Genomic DNA, 13284 nt, shown 5'->3' with positions numbered 1-13284 from the left:
TTCAGACGCATCATGTTCTCTTCAATACTGTGCGGGGAAATAAGATACAAGGTGCTGCTGCTGAACCGATAAACCATTGATCAGTCCTTCAGATAAAATCCTGTTACAAAAAAAGTTTTTCCAGAAGCAGTAGTCTCTGGTGTGGTATTAGCTTACTGCGAGTAAATACACTGCTCTTATTCCCTTTTCTGGCACTATCTGACTATTGCCCTGAGAGGTTTTGCAAACTCTGCCTTGAGGAATTTTTTTTTGCAGGGGGGGTATACTAAGCAGGTCTTCTCAATCATCTAAATGGCAGCAGGAGCACTGAATAAGTTTGGATAACTGAGAAAACTTTTACTGACACCATGGACATGACCCTGTTTCACATAACTAAACTCGTACTGTTTTAGTGGATGGTAGAAATACCACAGGATCAGATCTCATTAGTTTGGCATTTCCCTACAACATATCTTCTGAGAGTTCAGTTTAAAATATTGACTTTAAAACACAGGTTAAGATTTCCCAGATAGTCTAGGGTATCTAGACATTTAAAATTAATGGAAGATGTTTAAATCCCCTAGGCTGCTTGAAAATCTCAACCTTAAAATATAAAATAAGTAAATATTACTGCTTTAAGGGACAAGTCTTCAGGGGTGGGTTCAAGGGATCCTTTTTTGGCCTATAGCATAGCAGGGAAAGCACAGAAAAAACAAGTTTGTCTTAAGACCTGGTTCCTTCTCCCCCCATTCTATGTGGAATATACTGGGCAAGGTTGAAGTTGTACGGTCTGTTTTCTGCTTCTCAAAGTACTGAGGAATAGCATTTTTTGTTCTTTCTAAAAAGGTCATTGCCTGGAAATAAGTTTCTCAACGTCTAGCTATTGGGTGTGCAAAATTTTACTTTGACCCGTGATTTAGAGAATGTTTGGAGTTCTTGACCCTTTACCCACCATTTTTCCCTATTTAATTATTTTTCCCCTTAAATCCAAACCCACTTCAATAGCGTCCTTGGTTCTGACTGTAACTAGAGCCGCTGGCACTCCATTTCCAAAAGGTGCTGCTTTTTCTTTTTAACCTATGGAAAAAGTGAACCGTAACATGTGTAGACTGAAAGGTATTTATTTAAAAACAACAGCTTTGGAATTTTAAAACCAAACAATCTTCAAATCACTATAAAGTAGGATGCCTCCCCAGAAGCCAGAACATACCAATGCACAAAGTCTCAATATTATGCTCAGAACAGAAAATTGGCAGGTCAGCATTTCCAAATATAACCCAGAAATCGCTTCATTAAACTGATTATTTTGCACTCTACAATCAGAGGCTGAGCTAAACTTGTTACACCAGCACTTATATGTACAGTTTAAGTGGGTGTTTGCTATACATTTGAATGCAAAATTAACATCCTGTCCCACCCCTGCCCCGCAGTGCAATAAATTAAAATGCATTCTAGAAAGGAGAAGTGACACTGAATTAAAGAATTTTCTAGTTAGGTTAACTCTGAAGGGAACGCTCATTCTTTATTTTCCTGTAAAGTTAAAAAGAATCAAAGGACTCATTTTCAAGTATTCCTCACCACGTGGATTAATCTTACAGAACTGAACACGTTACACAGAGACACCCCAGTGATACATGAGCTTCTAGTGTAAACCTTTGAATCACCATAAACTTTCGAAGTCACAGATTCCCCTCTTAACAAGGCACAAAAGGGTTGTTGCTTTCAGAAGGTCCTTGTTCTCAGCCGCAGAACGGTCGGGCACTAGGTGTCTTGTGCAAATGGAGGCTGAAAGCAGGACTGTTAGTTCACTTGCTCAGACACTGGGATCTTCCTGTGCAATTAATAAAACAAGGTGTTATCTTGCTTACAGCTACAGAAACCTTATATTTCAGCAACAGATTTCACTTCATCCCCGTCTGTGGCACGGAGCTGTCATTAGACCACACAGGCTCTGTACCATCTTCATTGTAGCTGGCTACAGCCCAAGACATTGAATGAGCTAATCTGCTGGACGTTGCACGACTCCTTGCAAAGCAAAGAGCACCAATGCAAGAAACAGATGCTTACTCAGCTCCAAGTCTATGGCTGTGCAGTTTCTCTAATTCAATGGATAGTGTCAGTGCTAATAAGCTGTAATGGTGAACACAATCCATTATGTAAAAGGCAGAAGGTGAGTCTCCCCAATCCTTCAGTAGCAAAGGCAGAGAGAGATACAGACAGCAGTGAATAAGGGTCATGAGACAGTTTGAGTTCCAGGATGCAGTAGCCACACACCACAATACAAATGACTTCCTGAGCACTTTTCCCTTTGCATTAATATTTTGATCATGATCTCAGGGAGATCATGCAACTGTCTGCAGATTTCTGTGATCTTCCTATGTCTAGCTGGAGTCTAGCCACAAGTGCTGGAGAACCTTCAACACCCAATGACCTCACAGAAATGCACGTGTTCAGCACCACTCAGGATCAGTCTCCCAACAGCAGTCAGGGAGCCAATAAGTTACTTGCATATGAGAGAGGAGAGAATCTCCTTGAAAGTCCATCTCTAACCCCCTCTTATTTTGTGAACATTAACCTAAGTCCAGTGTCTAGTCCAGCCTCAGCTAACCTTCATTTAATTTGCTTTTCTGATTTAGAAAAGTAAGACAATCTGAAGCCAGAATGAAAAGGAGTGCTTGTGGCACCTTAGAGACTAACCAATTTATTTGAGCATGAGCTTTCGTGAGCTACAGCTCACTTCAGCGGATGCATCACGAAAGCTTATGCTCAAATAAATTGGTTAGTCTCTAAGGTGCCACAAGTACTCCTTTTCTTTTTGCGAATACAGACTAACACGGCTGCTACTCTGAAACCTGAAGCCAGAATGTTTCCCCTGAGCATGTCTCTATTTAGTAACTGTTTATTAATAAACACACACAACAATTCTGCAGTTAAGTCTTAAAATTGATCTTAAAGAGAGGAGGTTTTGAACAACGCACTTGGCTCACACAGCAAGTCACTCTAATTTTTCATTTTCCCTTCCATGCCAGTAAGGTGCAACTAGAAAATATTGGCACTAAGAGCAGGAGAATGCTTCCTAGTCCCTGTTCTGTACCAAGTACATCTCTTCCACTCTTGCCCTTGACTATGCCAAGTCACCCTGGCCACTAATCTTAAGGTACCGTAGTAAACCAAGTACTCAAAGCCCTTATGCAGCTGGGAGGTGCAAAAAATCTTGGGGCCCAAATCCCCAGCTTTCAGAAAAGAACACTCTGTCCTGCCTTCAGGATGGCTCTATATTTAGTCTAAATAGCAGGAGAACGAATATTGGTTTTGTACGTCTCCAAACTGAGGCTGGTAAACGTGACATTCAGTGAGAACCACGCAGTGACTACAAGTTTAGAATATTTATCCACAGACCCACCAAATAAGCATCTGGACTAGGGCGGGAGCTTGCACGTGTGTGTGAATTTCCATATTATACAATTCACTCACAGCAGACAAGGGTGCAAGCAATGCCTACACAACAGTGGGGATAAGAGTACTCCATGGAAAAAGCACGCAGCTTTGTCACTAGCATTCCACGACTGTATAACTGCATGACAAACCCCATATGGTGTCACTGCTGCAACGGTGGTGTTAATACAAACAAACCTCTAAGTTTCTGCAGTGAAAGAGGGGGGTCTGCTTTAAATAGTAGCCATCCAAAGGGTTTTACAAGGAATAACAATGGATTTATTTTGCTAATGCTTAACCAAGAGCTTGAGTCTTGCAGTCTCCCTGACCTAATCCTACTGTCTTGCAAGAAGAGTCACCTTTCCGGGACAAGTTGCATGTGTGCGCACACACACTTCAAGACAGATTCAAAACCCTTTCACAACCAGAGAGAACCTCCCTAACAGCTGACAGAAAACCAGGCTGATCACTTGGCTCCCAAGAAAGCAGCGGACAGTGGCAGCTTTATACCTTGCTCCTGAAGAGTGGCTTGGCTCCTGGCCCACAGTATTCATTGTAGATGAGTTTGAACAGAAACAGGTGGAAGAGTGTGATTAACGAGGCCACACTGAACCAGAACAGGAAGGGTAAACCTGGGTACTGCTTGGCCATGTGCTCCTCATGGGCCAGGATAGCTTTCAGATGTAGCGTGTGTCTCAGGTCCTGCAGATGGGTCAGGTCTGTAGATATATAAAGTAATGGTGTGATAGGCTGAGTCACCATGACAGGGAAGGTGTGACCCCGCAGCTCGGATGTCAACTCCACAGGCTCATTCAAGCAGCCCGCCTCGCAGGCATACAGCCTAACTGGCTTGTCCTGGAACTTCACAGACACATGCAGGAAGGGCTTTCCTTCAGCATCCAGCAGAACAGCCAGATTAATCAGGTCTTTGTTATAGTGGATCCCACGCAGGGAATAGCTGTTGTGAAGCACATCAGGGTCAGCCTGAAACTGGAGATGGTTTTCTGTGAACTGCAGACCTCCAAAGCTGAGCACCATCCCCTGCATGAGTCCATGGACCCCAGCTGCCACCAGGCTCTTGCATCCCCGCTTCTGGAGAGTCAGCTTCCACAAGTCTGAGAGCTGCAGAATCTGAGGAACACTGGACAGCTTCTCGGGCCACAGGTTCTCTGCATGCATGGTTGCATGGCCACTGAAGCAGTGGTCAGCATATTTCAAGTTGGCTTCCATTTTTTCTCTGTCCTCACCACCAATGAGTGGATCCAGTAGAGGAGCTGGCATGCAAGATAGGACATAGTAGAGAGTCATATTGACAGTCTTGCTGGATGGTGTGTGGGAATCTGTAATCTTTCTCATTTCGACCCCTGCAATATAGGAAAAAAAATCGCTCAATGTCACACCTGTCTGTCAACAAGTGTTTAAATAGAGAAAACAGGAAGTTCAGATTTGCAGACACTGGTGCCAACAGCTACACAGATGTTGGTGTGAGGGTGACAAGGAACTGAGTGCAAAAGCTCACGCTTGGCTGCCAGTGCTCAGCCATTTCTTACTCTGGTATCTTCCATTTTAACTTGTTTTGAAAACACTGAAGTGAATGGAACAAATTAGGGACCTGATCATGTCCCATTTATTATAAATCAAAACAGGAAAAGTTGCATTTTTCTCTTTTTTTTTAAAAAAATTGCTATGTGGACACCTTGTACTAAGTTTCAGCCCAGAGGAAATTTTAATGGGCAAGATATATATCCTGTGAAGGAAGACTTACAGACTCCCTTTCCGTAGAATTGTACACATGTATAACACATAGGGACCCATCAAGGCTACTTCAGTTCCAGTACACTCACATAACTGACATTAACTTAGTGTTAACCAACCCTACCCAGTCTAAAGCAAGTACAGGACTATTACATTATTCCTGGAGAAACCAAGGAGCTCTTGGTTAAGCATGTCTATAGTTGAATTCTCTCTAGTTATGTTAATAGAACTTCTGCTGCTCTGAGACCCTGTGGATGTATGTGTAACGGTGACTAACTTCCTTATTAATGTAGTTGGATTTTCCATGCTTTTTGAAAAGCTTTACAAACTGTAATTTACCAGATTTATGAGGTACTTTGTAGTCTCATCCTACTGATCCCTAGAATTGATTTCCAGCCTGTAACAATAGATTACCTCTGAGAAAAGGTTAAAAATGGGTATGTTTAGTCTTGGGCGGGGGGGAGAGAAGACTTGATAAATCTTCAGATATGTTAAGGCCTGTTATAAAAAGGACAGTGATCAATTGTTCTCCATGTCCATTTAAGGTAGGACAAGAAGTAATGGGCTTAATCTGCAGCCAGAAAGACTTAGGTTAAATATTAGGAAAAACTTTCTAACTTTAAGGGTATTTAAGTACTGGAATAGGCTTTCGGGGAAATTGTGGAATCCCATCGTTGGAAGTTTTTAAGAATGGGTTAGACAAACACTTGTCAGGGATGGTCTAGGTATATTTGGTTCTGTCTCAGCACACAGGGCTAGATGAGATGACCTCTCAAGGTCTCTTCCGGGCCTATTCAGTGAGACTGTCTTAGTATTCAGCTGCTGCCGGTCCCATTAGCACCCACAACTTTAATTGAAGTTAAGAACTTCTGAAAAACTAGACTAAGGTTTCTCAGATTGGGCAGCCAGGATCAGAGGCTACTTAGTTTTAGCCTCTGATTTGCCTCAGATTACACAGCAAGCCAGTGGCAGATCTAGAGCAGGGACTAGAAATCAGAAGCCACTTCTCAAAGTTCTCTCCTTAACCTTTGTTTCTTTATCTAATAATGTTTAGCTACCTTTGAAGTGCTTTGAGCAAAAAGCATTAGGTTATTAACAACCTGAGACATCCCTACTGTCCCTCTAACCATCTCAGAGGAAGGATGAAATTTCACGTGAGCCGAAATGCTTCATAAGTGACCAGAACGTTGTGAGTGGAGCTCACCTGTTAATGCAATGGAGTGCTCTCGCTACTTGGTTTTCAAGTGAACCTAGCTCTCCTTACCTGAAATAAACAAATCGGACCAAGTCTGCTGGTGCTCCTGGAACAGCTCCTCAACCCCCATCTGCATCACCTCCAGCATCTCCTTCTTAGCCAACTCCCTCAGCTTGCTGAAGGTTTCCTCCAGGCTGGAGGGCTCTATGGGCTCTGAGGTGTATACAACAGACAGCACTGTCTCATGGAAATGAGACTTGGGTGCCACCTGCACCCGGGTCACCAGTTTCTTGGCAGCCACCACCACCAGCACCACCTTGGAGCTGCTAGCAAGGAGCACCCGGCCGGAGGAGAACAGGAACTGCCGGTCCCCCACCTTCTCCAGGCTGGTGATGAACTTGGCTCCCAGGGCAGAGGAGGGGGAGGAAGGGGTGGAGGCCTCGAAGGCGATGACCCTCTCGGTGGGGTTGGCGATGTGGATCCGCTGCAGGTAGAGGTGGGGCCGGCTGCGGTGGGCCAGCAGCTCCTCCCGGACCGTCACGCAGTCGCGGGCGGGGGCTTGGGCTGCGGCCGGCCCCTGCCCGCTCGGGACGCACCGCACCCGCCGCACCGCCCCGTCCCGCAGCACCACCGCCGCGGCCCTGGCCTCAGCCTGCCCGCTCACCGCCTTGAGCTGCACCAGCGCCGGGTAGTCGGTGGCGTGGGCCGGGCCGGCCGCGGAGGCCCCGGCGGACACCCAGAGCCGGTTGGCGGCGACGTCCAGCAGCAGGAAGCCGTTGCCCACTAGGGCCGGGTGCCCCCCCGCAGCCTCCGGGGCGCCGTCGCCGGGGAGACGCAGCCTCAGGGCATCGCCGCGCTCCTCCAGCCCCGGCCAGGCCCGCGTCTCGGCCTGGAGGCAGAGCCCGGCCTCCCCGCCGCGCGGCTCCCCGGCGCCCCAGGGCAGGCGCGGCCGGGCGCCCCCCAGGTACCAGTAGGCCACGAGCAGGAAGCCGAGCAGGGCCAGGAGGCGCCGGGCCCAGCTGCTGGAGAGCAGCCCCGGGAAGCCCTTCAGCCGCTGCTGCAGCCACATGGGGGGCGGGGGGGCCTGGAGTCGCCCGCGGCCTGGAGCTACCAGCCGCCCCGCGGGGGGGCCCTCATCCCCGGCCTGCGCGCCTCCCTCCGCCCGGCCCGCACCCGAGCCGCGCTTCCGCCCGCGCCTGCCCGACCTGCCGCAAACCGAGCGCCCCCGCGGCCGGAAAGCGGAGCCTGACCCGGAGCACGACACTTTACGACAGACAAGGCGGGCTTAACCCTTAGGGGCCCGGGGAAGGTGGAGGGTTCGGTGCCAGGCTGGGTGCGCGCTGGGGGGCGGGGGCGGTGCCAGGCTGGGTGCGCGCTGGGGGCGGGGGCGGTGCCAGGCTGGGTGCGCGCTGGGGGCGGGGGCGGTGCCAGGCTGGGTGAACGCTGGGGGCGGGGGCGGGGGCGGTGCCAGGCTGGGTGAATGCTGGGGGCGGGGGCGGTGCCAGGCTGGGTGCGCGCTGGGGGCGGGGGCGGTGCCAGGCTGGGTGCGTGCTGGGGCCGGGGGCGGTGCCAGGCTGGGTGAACGCTGGGGGCGGGGGCGGTGCCAGGCTGGGTGAATGCAGGGGGCGGGGGAAGTGCCAGGCTGGGTGAACGCTGGGGGGCGGGGGCGGGGGCGGTGCCAGGCTGGGTGCGTGCTGGGGCCGGGGGCGGTGCCAGGCTGGGTGTGCACTGGAGGGCGGGGGAAGTGCCAGGCTGGGTGTGCTGTGGGGGGCGGGGGCGGTGCCAGGCTGGGTGTGCGCAGGGGGGCAGGGGCGGTGCCAGGCTGGGTGAATGCAGGGGGCGGGGGCGGTGCCAGGCTGGGTGTGCGCTGGGGGTGGGGGAAGTGCCAGGCTGGGTGTGCGCTGGGGGTGGGGGAAGTGCCAGGCTGGGTGTGCGCTGGGGGTGGTGCCAGGCTGGGTGCGTGCTGGGGGCGGGGGCAGTGGCAGGCTGGGTGTGCACTGGGGGCGGGGGAAGTGCCAGGCTGGGTGTGCTGTGGGGGGGCAGTGCCAGGCTGGGTGTGCGCTGGGGGGAGGGGGCAGTGGCAGGCTGGGTGCGCGCTGGGGCCGGGGGCGGTGCCAGGCTGGGTGCGCGCTGGGGCCGGGGGCGGTGCCAGGCTGGGTGTGCTGTGGGGGGCGGGGGGCGGTGCCAGGCTGGGTGTGCGCTGGGGGGCAGGGGCGGTGCCAGGCTGGGTGAATGCAGGGGGCGGGGGAGGTGCCAGGCTGGGTGTGCGCTGGGGGTGGGGGAAGTGCCAGGCTGGGTGTGCGCTGGGGGTGGGGGAAGTGCCAGGCTGGGTGCGTGCTGGGGGCGGGGGCAGTGGCAGGCTGGGTGTGCACTGGGGGGCGGGGGAAGTGCCAGGCTGGGTGTGCGCTGGGGGGCGGGGGCAGTGGCAGGCTGGGTGTGCGCTGGGGGTGAGGGAAGTGCCAGGCTGGGTGCGCGCTGGGGGCGGGGGCGGTGCCAGGCTGGGTGTGTGTAGACAGAGCAGTGTTAGGCTCTGTGCTGACTGTGGCGAGCTCCTGAGATGCTGATGGGAGGGTGGGGGCAGTGCCAGGCTTTGTGCTGCTGGGACCAATGTTAGATCGAGGTGTGTGTCTCTGTGGACTCGTCTCCAGCTATCTGCAGGCAGTACCAGAGCTCTGTGGCCTTGCTAGGTTATATGTGTCCAAGGAAATCCATGATTAGTTACAGGTTAAAAGTTGTTCTGAAATCAGTTCTTTCTGAGAATCTAACTCCTGTGCTTGTTGCCCCCAGCTGTGACTTCCTTGTTAGATTTCTCTTCCCAGCAATCAGGCAGAGCTCTCTAGCTGTTACTGTTCTGGTGTTGGCAGAGGTCAAACAGAAAGCGACAGAGATAAAATGAAGAGTAGATATTCTCCTCTTTGGAGATGTGCTTTGAACCCCAGTGTGGCACAACTGGGCAGTCAGAAACTCTTTAAAGTTCTAATTTGTCTTGTTCTATTTCTGGTTACAATAGGGTGATATGTTCCAAATACACTCACATGATAAAGTGTCAGACATAGATGCAACCACTGGAGAGGCAAGGGGAGATGTACCCCTCAACTTTACTCTCTCAGTGTAGCTGAAGGATGCTTGAATTTCATTCTTGCTCTCCTTCCCCCACTTCCTGAATCTCAAATTTGTTTAAAATGTGGAATCACCTCTAGTCAAGGTATGCAAAGAGCAACTTCCAGCACAGTGTAGACCCTACTGTATCAGGGTCTTGTTTCAAGTCTCTGCTAAGGGAATATGCAAGATCTACACAGAGCAATTCCATCCTTTGCGTTGGATCATTAGTAATTCATAAAAGCTTTTCTGCTCTTTGGCTGCCACTTGACAGACACATACCAAAATCAGGCAGCCTTCCAGAGTCTGATTTAAAAACCAGCCTGACTTGGCAATGGGTTTCTTATAATATAAAGTGGGTACTGTTACTGCACTGTAGAGAGAGCATCACCTAGAGCAGCCCTGCTGGAATACCACCAGCTTCTTATTATAAATCTCTCTTTTCAGACTGTCTAGATCTCAACCACGTAGTATCACGTTGGTCTGAAATACGATATTTAAGCAGCTGGCTCAAATGAGCCACTTAAATCTCATTCATTTGATTTTAAGTTGCTCTATAAATACATTTCTGTAGTTTCTGCAGATTTTACACCAGTCTCAAGGCAAAAAGAATGATTTTGCTTATAAAATTAAAGTTGGCCAGACAGTTCTTTTCTGAGGATTAGTTGTTACTTGGATGAGACTGCTCCAGAGAACGTCTAGTGGCTGCAGGAAGTGGTGTCAATGATTTAGAGTCAGTATTGAATCAGTACCCCAACACGGAGGGTGCTGTACGGCTGAAGATACTGTCTTTTGTTCAAACCAAATTCTTGGCCATGTGACGATTTCATGGTACCTGTAGTATCAGCCAAGGAGTCATGGCCACATTTCAATGTAAGGAATTATATTTTGCCTCCTTAAATCTGCTGACTTTACGGACTAAACCAATTTTTTTCTCATAATACAAGTTGTTAATTACATTTTATTCCTGTTATCCCAGCACAGCCTGTAAGATTAAGGAGAAAAAGCTGGGGTCTCTTCTGTTAGGTTTAAATATTTGCCCACGCTGTATAGTGAATGGAAAAAATAAGCTTTATGCTGGGACTGAAATCTACAGACCAAGCCAATGCAAATTGTGCTTTGCCCTATAGTTTTCAAATGACAGTACAAATCACAGAGAAATATAATGAGCAGAAGTGGGGTAGGAAAGGTGTTCACTGGGTGGGAAATTAACTATTTAGAGCCAGAGAACTGACAGTTTAGTGAGGGGAAAGAGGGGAGAAAAGTTTCTTGCCTTCCTCCCTGTAAATACATTACTGACTTTATGGCATCTGCGATCTTTTAAAAAAATGGAGGGCGAAATCCCAGTACCTCAAGTGAATGATAAAACTCCCTCTGATTAATTTAAATAGGGCCACGATTCTTCCTCCAGGGTATCCACTTATTTGGTTGAGGACCTATTAAAACTGAGTTCTGTTTCTTTAAATCGTTGGCAAGCTGATGCTTCACATGAAGCACGTGTTGCACGTACTCACTGGAACATCTGCACTGGCAGCTTCTGCTGTTTAAAAAGACAGGCGACGAATTCCAGCAGGAGGGCAAAGAGGACAAACAGAGAACCAGGAAAGAAACATACAATCACTGGGATGGTTGGTATAGCTGCAGAATGCAAGCAAGGCTGCCAGGCTGGGACAGTTTCAATAAGGGGAGATTATACACAATGACAAATTCAGATTTAAAATGCACCTAGAAATCTCTCATTTTAGAATGGAAATACTTAAAATGAGAGACAGACAGGCCTGTTCCAAAAATCTGAGATGAAAATGTGGAGCTGAATCCAGTTTGAATCCACATAAAGGGCTGAATCAAAACCTGGATCTGAACTTGAGACCTGGCTCCAAACCTGAACTCACAGATTTGAAATTTGAATCTATATAAAGGGCTCAGCCAAAACATTGGATCTGAACTTTCCCTGACAGTAGGAGTTTGAAATCCAGATCCAAACTTCCCCAATGTTTGGTGTGTCCAGATCTGGGGTTTGGATCTGCCTTATTACATAGATATTTATTCAGTATTTATATTGCAGTAGCACCTAAAGGTCACACACAGGTTGGGGGGCATTGATGGATTTGAGTTGCCTTGGGATTTGAATCCAGCGTTTTGGTGCGGGCTTGTCTCGAATTAAACAAATCCCAAGTGAAAGGATCTTCCTTTAAAATAAAACGAATGAGACCTGGCACGTTTGAAGAGGCAGGTTTTCTAGGGAGAGTCCATAGCCTATCAGATTGCTATCTGCTGTGGTGCATTGTTTTATACTGAAGACTTTTCTGTTTGCCCAACTATATTGAGAAAATCACTACTCTGAGGTCAGGGACTGGAATCAAAGGTGACTTAAACACATCAGGCATTTACTTTGATTGCACAAATAAATCAGATCTATGGCTCTTTGTTGAGGTGTCAAGGTTGCCAGTATTCTTACATGAAGCAAAATGGAATGCCCCAACTAGTTATAAAACTATAGACCTACATCTCACTGGGATATCTTTGATGCACTTCATATTTTCTCTTCCCTTTCAAGATCTTGCTTCCTTAGGTTTGCCCCGCAGAGGCCCATAGGGAACTAAAATTCCACTTGATTGCAAGTTTGTTTTGCCTGCCTAAGGACAGCAGGTTTGGGACGCAGGATTCTACATCACTGAGTGAGTTTCTTCTCTGATTTACAACTGTGAGCTTTGTGATCAGGAAGCATCCAACATCTGATCCATTACTCTGATGCTAAGATCCTGACACATGCTGTACATTTCCTGATACTTACTCCCTGTCCTCAGTCAAGCACTCCCCATCTCTCTGATACTATTGCACTTTTTTCTATCCCAGTGCACATGCTCTACCATCTCCAGTTCTCTGCCCCTGACTTTCATATACCCCAGTTCCCCTGTTGATCTACCCAGTGCTATTCCCTCTTCCCTGACAGATTTCCTATCCTCACATACAGTCAGTGGGTTCAATTCAGCCCTGCGAGGAGGAGGGGCTTGAGGCTTCAGCCCTGTGGGGCGCACCTGCCAGGGCTTGGGGCTTCAGCAGCCTCAACCCCCGGCTCCTGGCAGATGTGCCCCGGCTCTTGAACTTCTGAAGATTGTCGTACGTGGCTCGGAGGGCCAGTAAGTTTGGCCACTCCTGCTCTAGGTTCTACTGCAATATAAATAGTAGAAATAATAAATAATAATAAATAATATTTAATAACTTGCTCCAGGCCACACAGCAAGTCAGTATCAGAGATGGGTTTACTCGGCGCAACATTCAGTACCTTACAAAAATGACCAGAACCCCCCGCCTCATCCTTTTAAATTAATGTATTTTTATTACACCAATAAGTCAAACCAAACATATAAAATAGCCTTGTTATAGAACTAAGCAGGACTTCAAGGGGGGGAAATGCTTGCACAACAAAACAATTAAAGATGAACTAGCCAGGTTCTTAATGATAAACAGAAAAATAAATGTAAGCAAAAGGATAAATGAGTGATAAATGGTAGCGGATGAAACACACCACGTATCTATGTGAGTATTGTAACAGATTTTTTACTATGCTAGTAAGAGGCAACTAATGTGAACTGACAGGTGGAAGGAAAGTGTTTAATAATGATCCCCAAATTCCAAAGCTGTGTGTAATCTTTTTCTGCTTCAACTTTCTCATGCTTACTGTCTGCAAATGTGCAAACCATGTGCAGGGGTGCTGGAACAATTTGTATACAGTAGAACCTCAGAGTTACAAACTCGGTGGGAAATGGAGGTGGTTTGTAATTCTGAAATGTACCTAACCCTGAACAAAACATTATGGC

The 13284-nt window shown here is 48.4% G+C and overlaps 1 protein-coding gene across 1 annotated transcript; it reads right to left on the bottom strand.

Annotated features, from left to right (window-relative positions):
- Positions 1-1084: 1084 nt before the first annotated feature.
- Positions 1085-7570, bottom strand: KIAA2013 (KIAA2013 ortholog). The gene is made up of 3 exons (XM_077837209.1): positions 6434-7570; positions 3925-4778; positions 1085-1810 (listed from the first exon to the last, which is right to left on the bottom strand). Exons 1-3 carry the CDS (start codon positions 7431-7433, stop codon positions 1793-1795), a joined length of 1872 nt encoding a protein of 623 aa, XP_077693335.1. The 5' UTR covers positions 7434-7570; the 3' UTR covers positions 1085-1792.
- Positions 7571-13284: the final 5714 nt, after the last annotated feature.

The sequence above is a fragment of the Eretmochelys imbricata genome, chromosome 18 (genome assembly GCF_965152235.1).
Source record: "Eretmochelys imbricata isolate rEreImb1 chromosome 18, rEreImb1.hap1, whole genome shotgun sequence".
Classification (NCBI taxonomy): Eukaryota; Metazoa; Chordata; order Testudines; family Cheloniidae; genus Eretmochelys; species Eretmochelys imbricata.
This window is presented reverse-complemented; position numbering and strand designations above follow the sequence as displayed.